At 38.8% G+C, this 24,762-nt stretch overlaps 1 protein-coding gene across 4 annotated transcripts; it reads left to right on the top strand.

The window, feature by feature from the left end:
* The first annotated feature begins 1,402 nt into the window (after positions 1–1,402).
* On the top strand, positions 1,403–22,623 carry ubp1 (upstream binding protein 1). Of its 4 annotated transcripts, none has more exons than XM_079879131.1 (16): positions 1,403–2,158; positions 8,779–8,930; positions 9,009–9,082; positions 10,047–10,152; positions 10,296–10,402; positions 11,680–11,832; positions 12,030–12,140; positions 13,246–13,359; positions 16,120–16,229; positions 16,308–16,362; positions 16,440–16,551; positions 16,995–17,085; positions 17,178–17,299; positions 19,985–20,127; positions 21,422–21,473; positions 21,571–22,623. In XM_079879131.1, exons 1-16 carry the CDS (start codon positions 2,043–2,045, stop codon positions 21,606–21,608), a joined length of 1,656 nt encoding a protein of 551 aa, XP_079735257.1. In that variant the 5' UTR covers positions 1,403–2,042; the 3' UTR covers positions 21,609–22,623. The 4 variants fall into 4 exon arrangements, with proteins under 4 accessions (XP_079735257.1, XP_079735258.1, XP_079735260.1 ...); XM_079879132.1 differs by having other exon boundaries at positions 1,404–2,158; positions 16,458–16,551; XM_079879134.1 differs by having other exon boundaries at positions 1,407–2,158; positions 8,810–8,930; positions 16,458–16,551.
* The last annotated feature ends 2,139 nt before the right edge of the window (positions 22,624–24,762 follow it).

Here is a 24,762-nt window from a genome sequence, read left to right as displayed (position 1 = left end):
TTTTTTTTAAAGAAGTCATGCTCACACATGCTGTTTTTATTTGATAAAAATACAGTAAAAACAATACAATTGTGAAATATTACAATTTACAAACCGTTTTCTATTTGAATTTATTTTCTTGGTTAAATTTCAAATAATATACAATTCATTTATCATATAAAGTGTTATATTGCTCTCTCTCTCTCTCTCTCTCTCTCTCTCTCTCTCTCTCTCTCTCTCTCTCTCTCTCTCTCTCTCTCTCTCTCTCTCTCTCTCTCTCTCTCTCTCTCTCTCTCTCTCTCTCTCTCTCTCTCTCTCTCTCTCTCTCTCTCTCTCTCTCTCTCTCTCTCTCTCTATATATATATATATATATATATATATATATATATATATATATATATATATATATATACACATTTATATAGGTTTATAGGCCTGTGTGCCTTCCTGTTCAGACCACGACCACAAAAGCACCATCAGCCATCAGCTAGTCTTACAAGTTAGTCATGTTGAACCATGATTTTAAGTCAGTAACATACATAAAAATGTATATTAGTCTAATTTGATACCGAAAAGACAGACTGATTAACCGTAGCTAATTGCTAATTGGTCGTACTAGTTCTTAAAAAGATAGTTCACCCAAAAATGAGTATGCCGTCATTTACTCACCCTAACCTGTATGAGTTTCTTTCTTTTGCTGAACACAAGAAGATATTTTGAAGAATGTTGGTAACTAGACAGTTTACTGTATACATGACTTCCATAGTATGAAGAAGAAAAAAAACACTGGAAGTCAGTGGTGCCCCACAACATTCTTTGGTGGTTACTGACATTCTTCATAATATATTTTGTGTTCAGCAGAGGAAATTCATACAGGTTTGGAAAAACTTGATAGAATTTTCATTTTTGGGTGAACTATCCCTTTAAGACAGTCTTAACATAATGGTTATGTTTATGCTTTATGCAACTGTTATGTTTATGCAACTGGCCCCTGTTTGGAGCTGAATATATAACGCAAAAATATATAATTATAATAAATATATATATATATATATATATTTTTTATCTATAGACAGCAAAAAGCTATCTGTCTATATCTATGTTTTTTTGTAATTTTACAGCCATGCTGATATGGACCCCATTTTTGAACTTAAATGTGTTAATTACTCATTGATCAAAAAAGATAGATCCTATAATAATAATAAAAAAGAATTTAATAAATACAACTCATCTAATATGCTACAGGTTTGCATTTCTTCCACCAGGTGACGTGTCGTTTAATTTATGCACTGCAAGTGAAAGGTTATATTTTGTTTGGAAGCTGTATCGGAGCTCTAGCCAGGGAGACGACGACGACAGACAGTCGGAAGCCGATTGGCTGAGCGCGTCTCGCAGAGGACTGTGATTGGCTGTCAGATTCCTGACCCGGATCCCTGCTGCGGCTGAAGCGAATCAAGCGATCTCGCGTTTGAATGGTGGCAGACGGAGGGCCGTGTCGATGTGTCGTGATCTTTGGCCTCTTCCGAAAAGATCAAACCTCGGGGTCAGCAGCAGCAGGATGAAATTACGGGAGCGCTTTCGGAGGACAGCGAGTGTAAAAACACAGTGCTGCGTTTAGGATTAACGTTAGGTGAGCGCGCGCGAGCTTTGCCAGCCCAACGGACATTGCGTGTGAATGCGGTGACAGTCAACAGCGTCCTCCCACCCTGCTTTATATAATGGAAGATCGCATACAGATATGATGTGTTGATGCAAACGGGATAACATACGGGAGCTGGAAACGGATCATACGGATCAGTCGATTCGCGACGCCTCAGCTCATCCCGAGACTGTTATTTCTCGCCTCTGTTACTGTGAAACTGAAGCAATGGCGAGGTACACGGCAGTCAGGGCTAGAGCCGTTTGCCCTGCTTTCAACAGCTAGCCTTCCGCGGGTGGCCACCTAACCGACTCTAGTGGGACTAGCCGACTCTGCGGAAACGCGAGCCCCGCGCAGGTGCTGTGTGTACGAGGTGAAGCTGGCGGCGCTCCGGTTAGAGTCGGAGGAGAAGGATCTGGGCGCCATGGCGTGGGTGCTGAAGATGGACGATGCGACCATCGAGTCGGGGCTTGTGCACGACTTCGATGCCAGTTTGTCTGGCATCGGCCAGGAGCTCGGAGCTGGCGCGTACAGCATGAGGTTAGAGCATCATCAAACCGATCAGCAGCTTTCCAAGAGTCCTTAAGCCCGGGGGTCGATGCACATATGACGGCGAGCTAGTTGGCTAGCTGTCTTGTCCTCAGTGTTTATGTAGCAAACCTCGGGATTCCAACCGGTTTGTGTTCAGAGGTTGCAGAGTTCATACCCTTATTCATCAATTGGCAATTCGCGAGATTGTTTTTGTCATCTGGTGTATTAATATGCCTATATAACGTTATATATATGAGAGTAGCTATAGCTAGCTCAAAACAATAGACAACGAGTTGCATCTGAATGCTGTCTGACCATCTTGAGAGCTAACTAGACGTGATTTTTGTTTCAAACTGGTTGTAGAGTATTAATAAATATCCTCCGAGTAGCCATAACGTGGTTGTGCTGAAACGACAACAAGCGCGGTTGAAGTAAGTGTTACTTCCTGGAACAGGGTGTTCTTTGAGCTCTGTTCTGAGATATGAAATTAACCGCTAAAATGTGTAAATTGTTTAAAGTTAATTCGTTCACTTGTGTTGTTTAAAGAGCGTTAAAACGTTTAGTGAATCGCACGTTCACTGGTTAAAGAAATTGAGGCGACCGTTGAACTCCGTTACGTCATATGATACTGCATAGAAGCAAATGGTTAATGATTACGTCATTGAACTGCTATGGATACTCTAAAACAGTTGATACAATATTTAGGATGAAGGTCATATCCTCGAGATAGTCTGTCTCTGTCAGCGTTTTTGCTATGTGACTTTAACATGAGGAAATAAAAAGAGAAGTGTGTAATTTTCCTTTGAATCAATTATTCATATCCCAGTTGCATATGCAAACACAACTAAGCAAGCATTAAAATGTAAATATCATTGCTCAGTACCAGCACAAGGCAACAACACTGGCCTAACCAATGGCATGAGTTTGGGGGTGGGGCTAATTGTTTGACTGGCCAATGGCGCATGGTGGTTGAGGAAACCTGTTTGAAGAAAATCATTATAGTGATAATGTTCAGTTTGTAGTCGCTAAATAATAAGTAAAGCTGCTATTCTAAGGACACGTTTACACAAGAACAATGTACTAAAAACCGAATAGTTTTTCCTTTGCTTTGTTCTCATTCAGCCGACAATGTTGTGAAAATTATCCCTGTTCATGGTTCTGCAGAAACAATTATTCATCATTATACATTATTCATGCCAGGCCAGTAGTTGGCGCTGTCACTTTGTAAAGAAAAAACTATGCTGCAATAGATTGAACATATGCACATGCCGTCTCCGTTTTCACAAATTCCCGTTTTTGTAGTTTACACAGAGACAGTAGCGGTATTGTTTTCAAAAGCTTGCAAAACCTGTTTTCAGAAGTTTGCGGTTTCAGGCCGCCCAAAATTCTGCTGTAGTGTAAATGAACGGCCAAAACGCATTAAAAGTTTTCAGTTTTAATTTGAAAACTGTGTTGTGTAAACGAACCATAAATAACTTAAAGCTGCTACACTGTGTAATATTTTAAGTTGATTTTTAGCAAAAAAACACTTTGTTCTTTCAAAATTATACATTCTCATTACTGTGTAATCACTTCAACCAACTAATTAAGTATTCTCGTAAGTGTATAATCTGCCATTTAGAATACACACGAGCGAGTCGCTCGAATGGCGGCAGCCATGTTGTGCATCCATCTTGAAAATACATTAGATAAAGAGGGACATACCTGGAAATTCAAGCTTCGCCTTTCGCGGTTTTACACTCAGTGGCACCGTGACGAATGCGAGGGGGAGATTACTCGCGACTGCCGGCAGATTTGAAATAATACGGCCGCCGTAGGAGTTAAAACGCCCTCAGAATGGGAGGGGCTAAAGTAATATTCAGTTGGTAGTCATGAACAATTTCACCGTTAGATGGGAGAAAATCCTACAGTGTAGCTTTAAGAAAATTCCTGATCTCCGCCCCTTGAATGTAAAATCTTACGGATTTATGAATGAACCCCTCATCTTAAAATCTTCCTGGTCTGCTGACATATGTTCTGATATCCGCTTCAAACACTACGATGCTCATGATAACTTTCGTTAACTCTACAGTAAGTAAATCCATCAGCTAATTACTCTTAGACAGTGATGTTTCTCTGGCGCGTAAAAATCCAATAAATTCTCCAAAGTGGAATTAATTTTAAACAGTAGCTTATGAAACGTTTAAGACAGACCTACTGTGAGATACGAGGCTGTTAATCAATGTTATAGACCATGCTTTTGTTGAAGCCATCAGGCTGCATTATTTCAACTTTTTAAAATAATTGTTTAAAGGGGGGGTGAAATGCTCATTTTCACTCAATCTCCTGTTAATCTTGAGTACCTATAGAGTAATATTGCATCCTTCATATCTCCAAAAAGTCTTTTGTTTTATTAAATTTTTAACAGAAAGATAGGCTGTACCGAGTCTTTCCGGAAAAAACCGAGCGGCTGGGGGCGGGCCGTGTGGGCGAAGCTTAGCTGTGCTAACGCGCCAAGCTAGTGACAACACACAGAGACATTTGTTCAACAAACAGTTTTACTCACCGTCCGGTTCCAACGCACGACCGCGAACCTTTATCATTGTGACTGCTCGATCCTTAAGCATTAGACGATCTGCAAATCCGTCGATATGGGCTTTGTTTATAAAACAATCATCGTCGAAATGCAGGGAACAACAGTCTTACACAACTCCGTTTATGCTCAGGAAAACAAACTCCATCCACGGGTTCCTTAACGCTGGGTTCTTTGGGAATCTGTGCAGGGTTGTCTTGCCCTGGCAACCAAAAACACACTTCTTTGGTGACATTGACTTCCCAAAAGCCGGGCAGGGCGCTTTGATGGCGAACTGCTTTCACTCTCTTGCTCTGGTCTACGAGTGCGCGCGCGGCCGCTATCTTACTGGAGAAGTGCCCTTAGGACCCATATAAGGAAATTCCGCCCTATCTTACGTAAGACAGAGCCATACTCGAAAAAAACTTTCCGAAACTTGTGACAAACCGGAAGGAGTATTTTTGGAACAAAAATACTCCTTCAAACGTACAACTTAGTTTTTGAAACTTTGTCCATGTTTAGCATGGGAATCCAACTCTTTACCAGTGTAAAAAACTCAGTATGCATGAAATAGCATTTCACCCCCCCTTTAACAACATTACCTATGATTCTGCAAAGAGATTGCCACCAATCAAATCATGCCAAAACAACACTCCAATGAAGTTCTGCAAATTATGTAATATGTATCAATAATTTGTTGGAAAATAAAAAATTAAATGTACTGTTCACATATATATATATATATATATATATATATATATATATGTATGTGTGTGTGTGTGTGTGTATGTATATATGAATTATTATAATTATTATTATTTATCCATTCAGTTTTGTCATTTGCAGTGCTTCATGGGATTGTAGATCTTTCTTTCCTCTGTTAAAGGAACACGCCAACTTTTTGGGACTTTAGCGTATCCCCCAGAGTTAGAAAAGTCCATACACACCCTTCTCATCTCCGTGCGTGCCGTAACTCTGTCTGACGCACCCACCGCTAGCCTAGCTTAGCACAAAGACTGGAGGTAAATGGCTCCAGTTAGCATACTGCTCCCAATAAGTGCAAAATAACGCCAACATTTTCATATTTACATGTTGTGATTTGTATAGTCAGAGCGTGTACAAATAACAAGGTCACATGAGACACAGCCATCTTCTAACCGTATACATACTGGGAACTATATTCTCAGAAGGCGAAGCACTGCTACTTGGGCGGAGTGTTTTTTTTGCTTAGAAATCACATGGTTCACTTTTACTGTGACAATTATTATTTTTTATTTTTTTTAATAATACAGATTTCATATCAGAATATCAAGGTGTCCAACACATCAAATAATGCTAAAAAATAATGCATTGTTTTTTCCATGATAATGGTGCTTCGGCATCCACAGTTTTGGAAGTGGCATACGTCAGTTTCACGGGGTATTAATGATCATTTTGGAGCACGTTTTTAATCTGTAGCTGTTCCCAAATCACTAGAGTCTCTCGCTATTCCCAGTTGGCCATGAGGAGTTTGAAAAAAATGTGATAGGAATACACATGCGCCTGAGGTCAGGTTCCATGGAACAGTTTGTCTGGGATGTGGCAGCCTTCTGGAGGTTGTGGTGGAAAGAGCAACATCAGCATTTTCCCTGGAGCGCTCCGTTATCCTGCGAGTGTGTGAAGCCCTCAGTGCGAGTCGAGAGTGTATGGTCAGTGGTGGAGGCTTGGTCGGGTGATGGTGGGAGCGCTGCAGTGTGAGACTGGAGGAAGAAGCTGTTCACATGCTCTCTCTCCCCCTGTCATATCAGGTTTCTTCACCCTGCAGTTTTGCAGTTGACACACACAGTGCTCTGTTGGCGTTAGAGTCGACCAGACAGTGTTAATGGTAGTTGAGGCAGAACCTGTCAACAGACTTAAAGGTTTAAACCTACTCAATAAAATCACCTTATTGCATTCGTTAGTTCATTTAAAATGGTTCTATGGCATGACATACATCTTTAAAAGCAAGTAGAAACATTTAGTTTCTGATTTAATGAGGTCATGAAAGCTGCATGCACAATTCCAAAATAAGTTTTGAATGAACTATAGCATTATCAATTGAACTATTATGAAATATGCACAGGAATGTTACTTGCAGATATTGCTGCATTTTCATTGAACAGGGTCGGGTGAGTTTAATATCCAGGAGATATGCTTCTGATTTTTCCAGTGTGTGTGTAAGTCAGTGCAGTGACAGGGTGCTAATGTGATGTTTTCGTGCTGAGGTGAATGAGGGTGTGAGATGCTGATTATCTGTCTTGCGATCATGTGGAATGAGCAGCTGTGGAACGGAATGTTACAGTGGAGCCGCTCATGTTTCAGAAAACACTTGCAGATCCAGCGGGCCGCACTGTTGCGGACGTCACGTCATGTCAAGCCGACTGACTCAGCGTCTTTAGTTGTCGCTGTACATGTGCCAGAGTAGATTTGAGCACAGAGTCATGGCAGTATTTATTAACCCCCTGATAGCAGAGTAAATATTGTATAAAATTATAATTGTTTAAGTACCCTGATTATGCCTTTTTGGACATTACCTTTCATGCAGGGTGTAATTGGCTGTTTGTGAATGTAAAAGATCTGCAAAGTTTTAATCAAAGTGCATGACAAAGTTAATTTCTTCTGAAAGAAATAATTGTTTCTGAACTGCCGAAACGAGTTGTCATCAAGTGTTACAAACCTACAAAACTAACAAATTTGCATAATGCCAGCCTATGGTCTTCATTGCCCGTGAACAGTGTTTACTTTGCCCCGCCCTCAAACACTGTAGTTGTAGCCGAGACTGGAAGAGTTTGGTTCATATTGTCATCATGATAAGACGCTGTTTTTCCTGCAAATCCACTTTAATGCTCTTCCAAAGGATGAGAACTTGTGCTGGAATTGATACGGAAAACCAACGCTATCATTCCTGTTGATATCATATCACTGTGTGTCAAGCCCTGAGGAAGCTTCCGGAGCTGAAATTCAGATGTAGTAGTAGGCGTTTCGTTTCCGACACACGCTGTACACATCACAACAGACTGGGCCGTCTGACCAATCAGAGCAGAGCAGGCTTTCAGAAAGGCGGGGTTTAGAGAGACTGAATCTTCGAACAAACCGTTTTCAGACTCTTTGAGAAATGAGGTGAAGTGCAATGTATATTATGAGAAAATTAAAGTGTTTTTGACTTTGGCTTGTTGTCATTTCAGCATTTCATTCAGGATATTTATTAATACTCTACAACCAGTACATCCAAAACCAAATTAGGAACCTTTAAAATTGCATAATAAGGGCACTTTAATTGTTATTAATTTCGTGACGCACAGAGTCTTGGGGTCTTTAAGATTTTTTTATGGTTTTGAATGAAGTTTCTTCTCTTATGCTCACCAAGGCTGCATTTATTTAATCAAAAATACAGTAAAAACAGCAATATTGTGGAATTTTATTATTATTACCATTTAAAATAACTCTTTTCTATTGTAATACATTTTAAAATGTAATTTATTCCAGTGATCAAAGCTGAATTTATCATCATCATTACATTACAGTTTTCAGTGTCACATGATCCTTCAGAAATCACTCTAATATGATGATTCGCCGCTCAAGAAACATTTGATTATCGTCTATGTTGGAAACCGTTGTGCTGCTTAATGTTTGTTGAAACGTGATCCTTTTTTCATTATTCTTTGAATGGAAAGAACAGCATTTAAGTATAAATATTTTGTTACACGTCTTTACTGTCATTTTTGTCACATTAATGCACCTTGCTGAATAAAAGTAGCCTATTCAGTTTATTTTAATTTGTACTGACCCCAGACTTTTTAACAGTAGTGCATTAATACATGTTTGTAAAAGCATAGAGTAGTTTGATAAGAACATTTGCTCTCTGTTTGTGGTTCAGAAGTGTGAACGAGCGATCATGTGTTGTGTGGTTTCTAAAGCGCTATAGGTGAAAGCGTGCTCCTATATACCTGTTTCCATGACAGCCATTTCCATTCTGACTGAAGAGGGTCTGTGGTCCTAACCAACATATTTCACAGTTTCATAACTTCTGTTTCTCTGTGTGTCTGTCTTTGTTTCTCAGTGATGTGTTGGCTCTGCCCATCTTTAAGCAGGAAGATGTTAGCGTTCCCGTGGAGTCTGACACCAAGAATCCTCCGTTTCAGTATGTGCTGTGTGCCGCCACCTCTCCGGCTGTGAAGCTTCACGAGGAGACGCTCACCTACCTGAACCAAGGCATGTCGTTTTCTTTCTCTATCCCTGCAAGAACACACACAGGAGGTTTTCAATAACACACTCTCCCCTCCCATGCAGGCCAGTCTTATGAGATCCGAATGCTTGATAACAGGAAGATAGGGGAGATGCCCGAACTCAACAAGACTGTGAAGGTGAGAGATCATGTGTGTTTGTCAGTGCAGTGCGCTTGAGGTTTTGTGTGGTGTGGCGTCTCCTGCACCTGTGAATCTACAGCGCTGCGGTTAAATAAATAATCGCTGTCGGGCGGAAACCTGTCCAAAACGTATGCTTTTCAGGAAATGGAAAAAGCACAGTATTTTTGTAAATAATTAAACACTGTGTTGTCAAAGTTGATATTGTGGCTTTATAAATGATCAGAAACTTGCACGTGTCGTTGTATTATTAACGTTTCACCGAAATCAAGCTCAAATGGAGATATATTTGGTTTCCTGCACTCCGCCAGCTGCCAGATCAGTCTTTAAGGTGACGTCACATGCATGCAAGCATGCATCAAATGCAAGGAAATGTGTATTTGGTAATTCATAATGAATTTTCAGCATCATTACTCCAGTCTTCAGTGTCACATGATCCGTCAGAAATCATTCTAATATGATGATTTGATGCTTATCAATGTTGAAAGTTCTAAAGACCAGCATTTATTTGAAATGGAAATCTGTTGTAACATTAATGTCTTTACTGTCAATTTTTAAACAATTTATGCATGAATTTATGCAATTGATGATATCAAAAATATTAGTTTCTTTCAAAACCGCAATCTTACTCACCCCAAACATTTGAACAGTAAATAGACGATATTTATTTTGCGTTATCTTTGCTTGCCGTGTACAGAAACAAATGTACAGCATCTAATCTGAATCACGAACAAATTACTCTTTTTAATGAATCGCACCACAAATTAATGTTTTGAATCATCCTTCACTCAATCGACCACAAGTCTTGCTTTATTTTTAAAAGCTCAGAAAAAGTCTCATTTGTTTTGCCGTGGTGCAGTAGATTGAGCGGTGCAGGAAGGACTGGTGTGGTATGGCTCTTTAAGAGTGCTGCTTGTCCTGATGGTTTTGTGTTTGTGTGTGTTTGGTTTGGGGTGAATTATAGAGTTTAGTTAGGGTGGTTTTCCATGACCGAAGGCTTCAGTACATGGAGCATCAGCAGCTGGAGGGCTGGAAATGGAATCGGCCTGGCGACCGCCTCCTCGACATCGGTGAGAGCTTGTTGTGTGATTACATTAGTTTGCTGTCATCATTTTGTTCAATCTTTTTTTGTTTTGTTTCAGGATAAGCGTTTCAAAGCAGCATAAAGCCTCAGGAGCGGGAGTTTTTACTGTGCGTCATGTGTCTGTTACAGATATCCCCATGTCAGTTGGCATCACCGAGCCGAACACACACACGTCACAGCTGAACGCAGCAGAGTTCCTGTGGGATCTTTCCAAACGAGCCTCCGTGTTTGTGCAGGTACACACAAGCACACGCAAGATTTCAAACACTCATGTCATGTTGTGGTTTAAAGGTTAAAGTCAGCATGAAACGGAAGTTGCGATAGTCTTTTCTTCGCCATTTTGACGCATATCCGAATCAAATGGCTTCTTGAATAACACAAATGTAGGGAGGGACTTGATTTTGTCGGTGCTGCCGGAATAACGTCAAAACCTAGAAGACTGGTTCCCTCGAGGGTTTTATAAAGGGGTTTTTCAATTTATGATTAAAATAAGGTGGTCTGTGAGAGAGCTGCACGGTTAATCGTTAACAGATCACGATCTCGATTCAAACACTCATGCAATCTTATTCATATATGACAACAATTCGGCTTTATCTATTAAACCTTTGATCACAGCGAACGTTCAGATCTGTGTTCTGACCCAGAGAGAGCAGTTGTCATGTATAGATATGAAACAGCTTCACAAACAGTCTATTCAACCACACAGTATCACTATCAAATGATCACTGAAGTACTGGGATAAGTTTATAGTTCAGATATAAACACTGATGTCTACGGTAGCGAATAAAGTAGAGTAAATTACCTTGATGCGTCAAGTATTGTATCGATCACATCGTTACGCCAGTAGGTGGCGACAAGAAATGCATGTGTCATTGAATCATTAATTCAAGAGATTAGTTTAAAAAAAATCCTGATTCATCCAGTAATGAAACGAGAGAAGTCTTTATGAGTGAGTCATTGAATCATTCATTAAACTGATTTTTACAAATAATTCATTCAGACCAATTAAACATTTTAAATAGACTGCAGCAATAAAAAAAACATTTTCAGAACCTCTAGTGAATTACATTTCGTATAGTTTTCTGTTCAGACATCGATATCTAGACTGATAGGAATATTCGGTAATGTTGCCATCATATTCTGGACATTAAATGCTATTGGTTGAATATGCATTCACTGTCTGCTTGATGATGCTTCTGTCTTTCTAATGCAAAACGCTCCTGTATGAGCACATAAATATGCAGTTAGACATTTACTGGTGCGTATTGCTTCAGGTCAATTTTAGTGCTTGCTGTCAAGATACCCACAGCTGTTTGGTGTAGTTAATGAATAGAACACGCCTGACGCACAATCTCATTGGCCAGAAATTCTCTGTCACTCTCAAAAGAGCGATGCAGACGTCATCTGTGCAGAAATCGTGTAACGCATGCCAAGTATAATCTCCAAACTGCTCCAGGAAGCGATCATGTGCTCCACGTTAATTATCTTTCATTCCTTCCTTCTCTCATTGAAGGTCCATTGCATCAGTACAGAGTTCACCCCGCGGAAACACGGCGGAGAGAAAGGAGTTCCGTTCCGGATCCAGATCGACACCTTTAAACAAAATGAAAGCGGGGAATATACTGAGCACCTGCACTCCGCCAGCTGCCAGATCAAAGTCTTTAAGGTGACGTCACATGCATGCAAGCATGCATCAAATGCAAGGAAATGTATATTTGGTTAAAGACCTCAGGTTTGAATTCATACCCCACTTATTTTTACTATACCGAATGCTTATGTTGTTAAAAAGCTTGTTTTGAATCATTAATATGACATAAGTCTTCAGGATGCACTAAAGTGGTTCTCTTGTCTTGCTGTAAACAGCCAAAGGGAGCAGACAGAAAACAAAAAACGGACAGAGAGAAGATGGAGAAAAGGACTCCGCAGGAGAAAGAGAAATATCAGCCCTCTTATGATACCACTATTCTGTCAGAGGCAAGAATATTTAAGTAACGTTTTGTTGGCTCGTACACCATGAAATGACAATGATCTTGGATTTTACTCTGGCACCTATTGGTGTGGATGCAGCTGCGCATAAAAACAAGTGTTCGGCTCCTGATTGTAGAAAAGGCCTATTCATAGATGTCACATGTGATTAATTTAGTCCGATAATGAGGGGTTGCTGAGATAAAGTGAATAGCATTTATCTGGTCATGTTACACCCAGCATGTGGAAGGAATCACCTTATGTCGAATTTAATATCAGAGGCCTAAAATAAGCTGAGTCTTCATCTCATGTCCAATAGGCTTGCAGCAGTAGTCGGTGTTACGCGGAGTACACTATGATTACACTATTTGCCCACCCCGGCACCACAACCACCACTGCCGTTTAGCTTTCTTCATAGAAATAAAAATCATTTAGTTGAGTTGGACAATCGACACTACACTTCTCCACTGAAAGCGTGTGCTCTGCTCCATATACAGCACGAGCTGCAGGAGTCAGGTTTCACATGATGAGAGTAAGAAGAGATGACTGACAGCACGATGGACAGAGGATTTGGTGCGTAACAGATCCTGAGCGTAATTGACAAATATCTTATCTTGTAAAATGTGCGGTCATTACCGCCGCGTGATCGCCAATTCGTATTCAATACCGCGCATATTAGCGGCTCCCTAATGCATGCAAATTACATACGATGACTCCACCCCCTGGTGTTATCGGTAATACCAGTTTATTTACCGGTGTGTGAATTTCCTCATCGTGACATCCCTAATGTCAAAGTACTTTAAATACTAATACTAGTTAAATACTATTGATTTCTATAGGATTTAAACTTTTTAGAGAAAGAATATATACCGCTTATTCCTGCTGTAACAAGCAAGAAGCAAATCACGGTTCATGGCTGTGACGCATTAATCAGCTGTTAAAAAAAAAAGAAGGGACGAGCCCTTTAATATGTTTTTCTTAAACTTCCTGTTTCGGTAGCAAGGACGCCAAAACAAGTTTTTTAGTGGGTATTTAGTTTAAAAAAGACTTTGTCCTCCTTTAACTTGATTCAAATATACATGTGTTTGACTAATGTGTTCACTTGTGTGCGTAGACTCGATTGGAGCCTGTGATTGAGGAGGCTGTGGAACATGAGCTAAAGAAATCCAGCAAGCGGACACTTCCTGCCGACTGTGGAGATTCCATCGCCAAGAGCAAGAGAGGAAGTGTAAGCGCCCACTCTCCTCTTCTGTGTTCAGTTCACTCATTACAGACTCCTTTGTCCATATTTGTTTGTAGATCAGTCTCCTTCAGCAGTGTGTGTCAGGTCTGGGACTGCCCCCTAATAGTCGACCAAACGTTAGTTGATAATATACTCCAAAAACTCCAATACCGCAGTACATAATGGACATGTGGTAATTGTGTCAGGCAGGAAATCCAAAGTGTAGGATCATATCGAGAGGGTAAAGGATGACCACAAAAAGGTGATGTGCAAACATTCGCCTATCATTCATCGACCTCAGCCATGCTACCATTTGAAACATGTACTTGCCTAACGTTAACCACTTTAAATGGCAGCTCATTCTGTTATCCTAGGGTGCGTCTCAGTCAGCTCCCTAGTTCACTAGTCAGGGCACTGATTAAAGAGTCGGCCATTTAAGAGCCGTCTCAATCGCAAAATCCTTCCAGTGCACTAAACCAGTGTTTCCCAACCTTTTTTCAGTCAAGGCACCCTTTGAAAATTTAAAAAAATGTGTGGCACCCTAGATAGCTTGTTTTTAATATATATTATGTAATAATTTCACAGTTAATCTCCAAATTAATGTAGAAACAACATACAGTATATTTCAAATAATTGTTTAATGGCATCTTTTTATGAATGAAGGGTTATTTGATTCTGATGTCACTGCTGCACATGTGGATCCCATTTTCTCACAACTCTTAACGTTCATTTAAGACTTTATTTAACTAATTTAAGACCTAACCTGCTCTCATGAGGATACTCAAAGCGAAAGCGCAGAGGAGAAGTCGATTCTGGCGCACATCGTTCTGTGCGTCGTGTGTGTCAGCATCACAGACAGCGCATTCTCTTTTGTATTTTCTCGCTTGCATGGTTTAAAAGCATTTGCACGAAGAAGAATGTGATTATATAATGTAACGCTAGCCAAAGAATGACAGAAAAAAAAAATAGATGCTGCTTTAATTGCGTTAAATATTTTTAACGCGTTAAACTGAAAAACATTAATCGTACGCGTCACCGTTGACAGCAGCACGGACATAACCGGTGTGTTTATGTGAATACGCGGCAAGACAGACGTTGTGACAATGTTTTCGTGTGTATTTGACCGTAAGCGCAACAGTGAAAAATAGGCAGCTTTATGTGGACGCACTGGGAATGAGGCACGGGAACAAAATCATGCGCAAGCGCAACCTCCGCAATTCAACGCCGAAAACTTATGATTTGCATTTTTATTCTAAATTTGTGCGCATTATTTGTTGTTATTAGAGACTCTTTTTTTTTTTTTTTTTTTTACACACATTTTAGCATTTTTTAAATGTTTGATGGAGTTTTTACACGGCACCCCTGCTCTCGCCGCGGCACCCCGGTTGGGAAACACTGCACTAAACGTCCACTACCGAAATGTCCCACAATGCACCATGAAAACCAGAGAGCATTGATGTTTACTATGTTCCCTTAACGAAAGTGCTAAAGCGCAAAACAAATCTTGTGAGCAAACTCAATACGCATCAGGTTAGTTTTAGTCCTGGTCCGCTTAGCATTCACATTGCTATTGCTAACACCAAACCTAAAGATACTGAATCTAAAGGCATAGGGATATGTTCACAATCTGAACACACCCTTAATTATATTTCAGCATACATTGCTAGACAGGTACTAAATGTAATCACCTAGCTTACATTTTTTTATTAATATATGACTGAAATGTTGCAGGTAATATCAAAGTATTTATTTTTCATAAAGTACTTTAAATAGCATTAAAAAAAATTCAGAAAAATGTGTTCTGCTGTAGTGATGCTGTAGTATTCCTGTGACTACACATGGACTGAGTACACACACACACACACACACAGACGCCATGTACACACGGTCTGTTTGCCGTCACTGACGATCATGTACACACTGATCTGTGTAGCGTTCGAGCGTGTAGTGCAGGGATCAGCAACTCCGGTCCTGGAGGGCCACTGTCCTGCAGAGTTTAGCTCCAACCCTAATTAAACACACCTGAACAAGGCAATCAGTGTTTTCAGGATTACTAGATAGATACAGGCAGGTGAGTTTTTATCAGGGCTGAAGCTAAACTCTGCAGGACAGTGGCCCTCCAGGACCGGAGTTGCTGATCCCTGGTGTAGTGTGTTTAATATTCCGGGGCGTTGTTGTTTATTATATCCTATAAAATAAGTCTATGTACAGTTATGTGTCTTGCGTGTCTATGTACCGGTATATGAATCAACAAAAGCGTATGTTGTATAATAACAGAATTGTTTATCTTTTGATTTCTAACAGAAATAATCACATCACCATTTTCAGCTGGTCCATATCGTTTGTTGAGAACAGCACCATAAATGTTACAAATACACTTAACATATTTACCAAACTTGTGCTGTTAAAAAGCTGGTTGTTGTGTATTATATCCTAGATGTTAAGTGTATTTAACTAGTGTTTTCTGAGTCAGTCTCCTTTCTGTATTTTTTTTTATTTTATTTTTTTTACACATTCATACTTTTTTTACCGGTGCGCTGCAGAAAGCTTTATGTGTGCACTTCAGCGCTTAATTTATATTTTAAAGGCTCAATGTTACATATAATATTACATATAAATTAATATTATAAAAATGTGACTAATGGCTTAAATGAACGACCACCAGTCGACTAGAACAATCTTTTGTCGGAGATCAGAGATCTACACTAACACTTTTATTCAGGATCACTTTTGACGGCTCACACATCTCTCCTTCTCTCACTGCAGTGTTCTCCATGGCCAGATAATGCGTACGTCAACCCCATTACAGCAGCTACACCGACCTTCACCTCCAGCACAAACTCCTACAGCACTACTAGCAGCACAGTACCAGACAGGTGACGCTCATGAAGCATCTCTGAGTGTGTCATGAACCACAGTTATGCATTGTCTAATGCGTTTCCCTTTGTTTTTAGTGAGTCATCTTCACCTAACCACCAAGGGGACGCTGGTAGCCCCGTGTCTGTGGAGGTTAGTATATGTGTAAGTCATATTTTTACTAACTGCACCTTAAGTTGCAATTGCACCTTTAAATGAAAATAATTCAGTCTTTGAACTTTCTGCAGTCTCTGAGTCCCTCGTCCTCTATACAAGACGCACAGAAGTGGCTCCTTAAGAACAGATTCAACTCATACACTCGCATTTTCACTCATTTCTCAGGTATTTACACATGCACATGACCAGTTTTTAGTGCAAAAATTAAACTACACTAGAGCTGGGTAAAAATATCTGTTTCTTCATTTGAATGATCCCGATATCAATTCTTAGTTGTGCTGATGAGCTGCACATTAAAACAACAAACATACAATGTATTCTGATTCACAAACTAATGAACTGGTTCTTTTAATGAATGGTTCAAAAAGTGACCAGTTAGAATCAGTCTGAAACACCTGCCTGTATAAATAAGTCTCTTTCAAACGTAAGTAAAATGCACCATAGAAGAGAAATATAAAATCAGACTGAATCTAAATTTAGTGGCATAGAGAATTTCTGAATGAGAATATAATCAGCTAGGAAATCTGTGTCGAGACCCAGCCCTAATAGACACAACATTAAACTAAAAGTAGTCAATAATGAGACCAATTAGTGTTTTCCCGTCTTAGGTTCTGATCTACTGAAATTAACTCGTGAGGATTTAGTCCAAATCTGTGGTGCGGCCGATGGAATCAGACTCTACAATGCACTTAAAGCACGGTAGGATAAAAAAAAAAGAGTGATGTTAAATATAACTGATGTGTTTTCTTAAAGAGTGAACTGAAGAATTGTGTGTTTGTGTCCCTGTACAGAGCAGTGCGTCCCAGACTCACAGTCTACGTGTCTCTGGAGTCGTCTCTGAGCGAGAGCCCTCTGCTGGAGAAACGTGGCCGCAGCAAAAACGGCGAACACAGCAGTCCCACATCCATACCTGGTATATGAATATCAATCGTGGAAACTTAACATACCACAATCACTGAGCATCTATTGTTTTGCAACGACAAACATGCAGTGCAGCGTCATTCAGCAACACAGAATTGCTTTCTACAAACTACTATTATTGATGAACCGAAATGTTCACTTCTTTTTCCTGATGCACTATAAACCACATGATGTGAAAACCATAAGCTGAATGACTAAATCAAAATTCACAGGGTTTTGCTTTTACATTGGTGACATAAAATGGCATTCATATTAATGAACCTTATTCTAATGATCACTGAATTTTGGTAAGGATTTTGAGCATTATATTACAGTATTCAAACTGTTTGAAAATTTTTGGACAGACTTGAGACCAACTAGCATTTATTATTTTTTTACTTAAGCAGCAAGGATGCATTAAATTACAAAAAAAAAAAATCTATATCAAACAAATTCTGTTCTTTTGAACTTTCTATTCATTAAAGAATCCTGAAAGAAAAAAGTCAGTTTCTAAAAAATTTAGCAGCATGACTGTTTTCAGTATTGATAATCAGAAATGTTCCTTAAGCAGCAAATCAGAATATTAGAATGATTTCTGAAGGATCATGTGACACTGAAGACTGGAGTAATGATGCTGAAAATTCAGCTTTGATCACAGGAATAAATTACATTTTAAAATGCATTCAAATGGTAAAGTTATTTTAAATTCTAAAATTATTTTACGATATTACAGTTTTGCTGTATTTTGAATTAAATAAATGCATATGCATTAAAAACGTTCATTATAAATCTTACCATCCCCAAACTATTAAACAGCAGCTTATGAGATAAAGATGCAGCAAAAGCCACATTGAGAGAAAAAAACAATATCTTCTTCATGCTGCCCTCTAAAACACAAAACCATAACAACTGTCACATGACCCAGAGAGCAACAATGTAAGGGATAATGTAGAGCGAGGCGGTTGTTCTAGCGAATACAACCCCGACAGGCTGATCAGGCGGAGGGGTCTTGAATCAGCCTGAAGGGGTTGTATTCTCTAGAACAACCGCCTCGCTCTACATTATCCCGCTTATTACATGGCTACCCACCAAATAAATAAATAATTTGACACAAAATATTGATTTAAAGGGATAGTTCACTTTGAAATTAAATTTTGGTATGTTTTAGCTTACCTCAAGGGCATCCAAGATGTAGGTGTCTTTGTTTCCGCAGTAGTTTCAATTTTGATATTTTTAGGTCAAACCGTTCTTGTCTGTCAGTCATATAATGCAGGTCTGTGGTCACTGTCTCAAAGAGCATGCACAGAGTCCAAATTAAACAATTCCCCATCGTCCAAATTAAACAATTCCCCATCGTAAGTACACATTAAAGGCCTAAGACACGAAACGAGCGGTACACAGCCACGTCCAAGTGATCTGGTGCAGACTGGTGCATAGATATATATAGGCAAGGCGGCATCTATTCTAGTGTATATATATCTATGCACCAGTCTGCACCAGATCACTTGGTTGTGGCTGTGTACAAGAGTTAAAAAACTATATAAATACTGTTCATTTTCTCACACAAACCGCTCGTTTCGTGTCTTAGGCCATCAATGTGTACTTACGATGGGGAATTGTTTAATTTGGACTCTGTGCATGCTCTTTGAGACAGTGACCATAGACCTGCATTATATGACTGACAGACAAGAACGGTTTGACCTAAAAATATCAAAATTGAAACTACTGCGGAAACAAAGACACCTACATCTTGGATGCCCTTGAGGTAAGCTAAAACATACCAAAATTTAATTTCAAAGTGAACTATCCCTTTAAAACCGATTGTATTGCTTCCACTAAAGAAAATAGTCTGTTCCGTCTCTGCGGTTAGAATCCTGCGTCCATAGCAACGCGCTGTTTTTCATGGCAACGGTGTGTTATACTTCACAGCGGTCTGATATCAAGAAATTACAGACCACATTCTACATTAGAATTCAATCTAGCCATGTAATAAAAACGTATAATGGATTGTATAAAGCACTATATAAATAAATGTGAAACCACAACTCAAACCCGACACGGTTCTCTCTATAGCCACTTCTAATAACAGCCTGACGGAGCACAGTTTAACCTCTCGGGTCAGACCCCACACTCATTTACCAAGAAAACAATCAGGTCACCGAAGTCTAAAAGTACGTTTGTTGTGTTGGAAAAATACTTTTACTACTGCTTTATCACACATCGCATCACAGCCTAATGTAAAATTGGGTAACACTTTATTTTACAGTGTCTTCATTACACGGGACATGTACTTACTATAGTAATAATAACAGTTAAATATGCATAATTATAAGCAAACAAACCCTACTCTGTAACACTTTATTTTAGTGTTCTTGTGACACATTACATAGAGTAATTACAGTAAATTATGCATAATTACATGCAACTAACCCTAAAACACACCCTAATTTTAACCCTATAGTAAGTGCATGTTGTTAATAAATATTACTCCGTACTTAAATGTAAAATTACACTATAACAAGGACACCTTAAAATAAAGTGTTAACTAAAATTATTAATCCTGTTTGTCTTTTATGAATTAGGTCAAAATCTTCCAGTATGCTTTTGGTTCTGCACATGTAATATGTTTTAATTTAGGTTTTGTCCTGTGAAATCCTCTCGATTGGTCTTGTTTTAAAGTGTGTCTGTGTTTGTTTAGTTTACCATGCTCTTTACCTTGAGGAGATGACCGCTTGTGAGCTAACTAAGAAAATCTCCAATGTGTTGGCGCTGCCGATGGTCCACATCAACCAAGTCTACAAACAGGGGCCCACAGGGATACACATACTACTCAGTGACCAGGTAAACAGAGCAGAAACAATCTCTTCTCTCTCCCTGTTATCAGGTGACGCGTGTAAGTTGACCATCCATTGCTGCTCATTTGAATAATGTTTTGCATCATGACACAGATAAAACACACTCCATTGTGGACTTTTTTTTATGCTGTTATCATTTGCCATGAATGGGACATGTCGGCGCGAAACATCATGTGACTGATTTGTCTAATGAATTGTACATCATGTACTGTTAAAACGGACTGAAATGTAAATTGATTGTTATATATATATATATATATATATGAGATATGATTGTGATATATATATATATATATATATATATATATATATATATATATATATATATATATATCATAAAATATACATGCACTACCATCCATAAGTTTGGTGTCAGTAAGATTTGTAAATGGTTTTTGAAAGAGTTTCTTCTGCTCACCAAGGCTGCCTTTATTGTGAAATATTATTACAATTTAAAATAACTGTTTTCTATTTGAATATATTTTAAGATGTAATTTATTCCTGTGATCAAGCTCTCCAGTCTTCAGTGTCACATGATCCTTCAGAAATCATTCTAATATGATGATTTGCTGCTCAAGAAACATTTCTTATTATTATCAATGTTGAAAACAGTTTTGCTGCTTCATATTTTGTGGATAACGTTTTTTGAGGATTCTTTAGTGAATATAAAGTGCATTTATTTGAAATAGTAATCTTTTTGTAACATTATAAATGCCTTTACTGACACATTTGATCAATTTAATGTGTTCTTGCTGTATAAAAGTATTCATTTCTTTCAAGAAAAATAATGATGTCAGCTGTTAACATTGACAGCTACTGGTTTTATGTTTTGATATAAAAGAAATGATTATAGCAATAATGATATTGACTATATTGTTTGAACAAACTGATGTAATTTAATCACTCGTTCAGTTTAATCAGTCAGTTCTGAAGATCAGGTTTGGAAAAACAAATCAGATGACTAGCATGAACAAGACCTTCTTTAACTCAAATATGTCCTAATAGATATGATCCTCTCTCTCTCTCTCTCTCTCTCTCTCTCTCTCTCTCTCTCTCTCTCTCTCTCTCTCTCTCTCTCTCTCTCTCTCTCTCTCTCTCTCTCTCTCTCTCTCTCTTTCTTTCTTTCTCTCTCTCTCTATCTCTCTCTTTCTCTCTTTCTTTCTCTCTCTCTCTCTCTCTCTTTCTCTCTTTCTTTCTCTCTATCTCTTTCTCTCTCTCTCTCTCTCTCTCTCTCTCTCTCTCTCTCTCTCTCTCTCTCTCTCTCTCTCTCTCTCACACAGATGGTTTATAACTTCCTTGATGAGAGCAGTTTCATTGTCAGCACAATACAAGGTGAGACATTTTCCCATAACACCAAAAACGTTTCAAATAAAACCTCTCTATGCTTCTCCCGTTCTCCTCATCATCTCTCTGCCCGTTTCTTCCTCAGATGACACCAGTGATGGATTTCACCTCGTTCTGAAGTAGATCTGCCGTGCGTTAAGCAGAGAGTGCGACGACATCCCGAGGCTTCATACTGCCGCTCTCGAGCATTGAGCGAGTTCCCTCCATCCTCCTCTCTCTCTCTTCCTTTCCTCATCTCTCTCTCTCTCGTTCTTCACGTCTCAGACGTCGGAGAGATCGCCGGGGTTGGACGGGGCCTCCTAACTGTTAGAATCTGACTTCAGTGTGTAAATTGTTTCATATTGAAAACACTTAAACTGATGCCAGTGTGTGCAAGCGGTGGGCTTTTAAGTGTGCGTGCGAGTGAGTTTTTAAAGGTTGAATCGGGAGGGGATGGAGGTGAGCGGAAACCGCAAGGAAGTGGAGGAGAATTGTGACCACTTTTCCGGAGCATCCGGCGCCGATACGGCTGCGCTCAGACTCTGTCCTCACTTTGCTAGGTGTGAACGTGCAGTACTTACCCGAGTTTGTCTGAGAGTCGACAGACGCCATCGCGACCCCTCGGTAGATAGCGACGACCTCTCTTTCAAATGCGGGGAACCGCGTCCTGACTTCGGCATGCGCAGGACGTCTTTGTGTCTGTCTATATGGATGAAATAATTCCTTGAGTTGGAGTACTAACATGAGGTTATGAGAAGTTTTGGCTGTGTCCTTCTCTCAGTGCTGATATCCTTTTCCAATTCCTCTCTCAAGACCAATCGTTTCCGGTGCCATCATTTCTTCTGTTGACTATATTCGGTTAGTTTCTTAACATTTACTTTGTGCTTAGCCAGATGAATTAAGTGTCAGCTAGTTCCACACGTTTAGAATTAAATAATGGGATTTTTAGATTGATGGTTGTGCTTGATATTTTCTGTGCCTGGTAACTAACACTGCCCTTTATAGTAGCTCCTGGCACGGATTATAACACGATTATTGATGAACGAGCACAATCACAAGCCTCCATAAATTATGTTTTCCTTAATGCCTTTGCATTCTTTTAATTTGTACCTTTTTGGCCTAGAATATGATGTTGACTGGTGCTTTTCTCAATGCACTCATGGTTTACAGTCAGCTGCTCCAGTTAAACCAGCCTTTCTTTTCTTTTTCTTTTTTTTAAATCATTCTTTCTTTCTTGAATAGAGACTGAGTGTTGATCTCAGTAGTCATGTATCGGGCAGCTGTGCTTTTTGGCATGTACTGTGCTTATGATTGCCACTTTATAGAGGAGCATGGTTATAAGAATGTTGACTCATTTTAATTCTCAAAAAAAAAAAAAATTAAAAAAGGAATGGCCAAGTCTGCACTGAAACCGAAACCACAATAAAATGTCACGCCGTTTGATACCTTGCTGTCGTTGGATGCTCACTTAGACTTGTGGTGTACGTGTGACGTTTCCAGGTTGAACAAATGATCCAAGTCTGAACACATGGAGAGGTGCGTTGTTCTCTTCCTCAGATCAAATGCTGTGGATCATCGGACTGTCCTCTGTGTTTCCGTGATGATAATCATGGTGCCCTCACGTCACTGTCTGTCTAAAGAAGCCTCTCTTCCATAGGGGTGCTGAGATGTACACAATTAATGCCTGTACCAAAATAAAAATAATTTTCATATATTGTCTCTGGAGTATTTACTATGATCGGGAGTGATTTTGAAATTTAGCAGCTGTTTTATGGGCAAGAAGAAGAAATTGCATAAAGGATATAACATGATCTCATAGAAATATGACGTTAAAAATATAAACATGAATGAGACAACTTTTAAAAAGTTACATTTTTAGACCTGGTCAAACTTGTTGGATAAATCCATTTTGTGTACAATGTAGAAAATGTACTATTTGTCACAAATATGTTTTACAATAAATAAATAAAAATGCTCATCACTTTCGCAATGCGTTTAGATTACAGGTAACGATGTAATAGGCCATACATATATGATCACATGACTAAATGGATGAGTCATGGGGTAAGATGTGTCAGTGTAAACTTGCACAATCTCCCCTATATTTTAAGCCTTGAACCGGTTAATTCCTATATGGATCAAACTGGGAATTTATCTAAATTGTCGACTGAGACCATTGTCAAATTGCGAGTGAATTTTAAAATAAAAACTATTCAAATTATAAAAAGTGATTCATAGTTACTGTGATTGTAAGTCTTGTCCTGCACCTGTTAAAGTTCTGTTTGACCAAAGACTTTGGTAGACCCAGCAAAAACATTTGAATGCATTTTAAAATTGTTTTTATTTATAATTTTTGAATGATTTTTTTAAAATGTGCTGCATCTATAGAATTTATCCAATACTAAAATATATTTCCAAATGAGCCACCTGTGCAAGAACATGGAAATAATACTTTTCTTACATATTTGGCGACAGCAGGAATCAGATTTATATAACGATTCCACCCGCGAGGAACTTTTACATCTTGCATGGTAAATATTACATCCATAAACAAAAATTTGCAAAATGCATACCTAAATGTAATTTATTCTTAATCGAGATGGAATCGCTAAAGAAATCGTTAAAATTAATTAAAAATAAAAAGAATGAAATTTTGTTAAAATTTATGGAGAAATTCTTGATACTGTAATGTCCCCACTATGTTTACTAAATTATATGAATATTAAATGTCTAATTAGGAAAAAGGAGGAAATATATTTTTTTTCTTCTTCTTCTTTGTATTATATAATTTATTTATTTATTTATTTTGTTTTGTTTTTTGTGATGACTTGTCAATTTGTCTAAAGGTGTGATATTTGTCTTCTGAAGCATTGCTGATGTACGCTAAATTGCTGGAATCATTGTTTCTTGAGTCATTTATTTCAATAAAAAAAAAAAACAAGTAATAAAAACTCAGTGAGTGTTTTAGCGCAATTTTCTGACGTCATGGGATCACAACCTATGATCACAACACTAAGAGATAGTAAATCTTTTTCTGTTTTTTTTTTTTTTTTTTTTTTTTTTTTGTGCGTTCCCGAGATTAGACCTTCCTTAACATAATGCCGAAAACCCGAAGTCTCTAGGTGGTCTGGTTGAGGAGGAGATAGAAGTGCAAGATTGGTGCGCACAGACAGAACAGAAATCATGCGTTAACAATCGCAATTTTGTCCGTAGGAAAATTGCGCTAAAAAGATTCCACCCGCGAGTGCAGGAACAGCTCTCGACTGCGCATGCGTGACTTTGACAGTACATGTGACGC

Source organism: Squalius cephalus (genome assembly GCF_949319135.1).
Source record: "Squalius cephalus genome assembly, chromosome: 8".
Lineage (NCBI taxonomy): Eukaryota > Metazoa > Chordata > Actinopteri > Cypriniformes > Leuciscidae > Squalius > Squalius cephalus.
The sequence above is the reverse complement of the archived record's forward strand: the minus strand, read 5'-3'. Positions and strand labels throughout refer to the sequence as shown.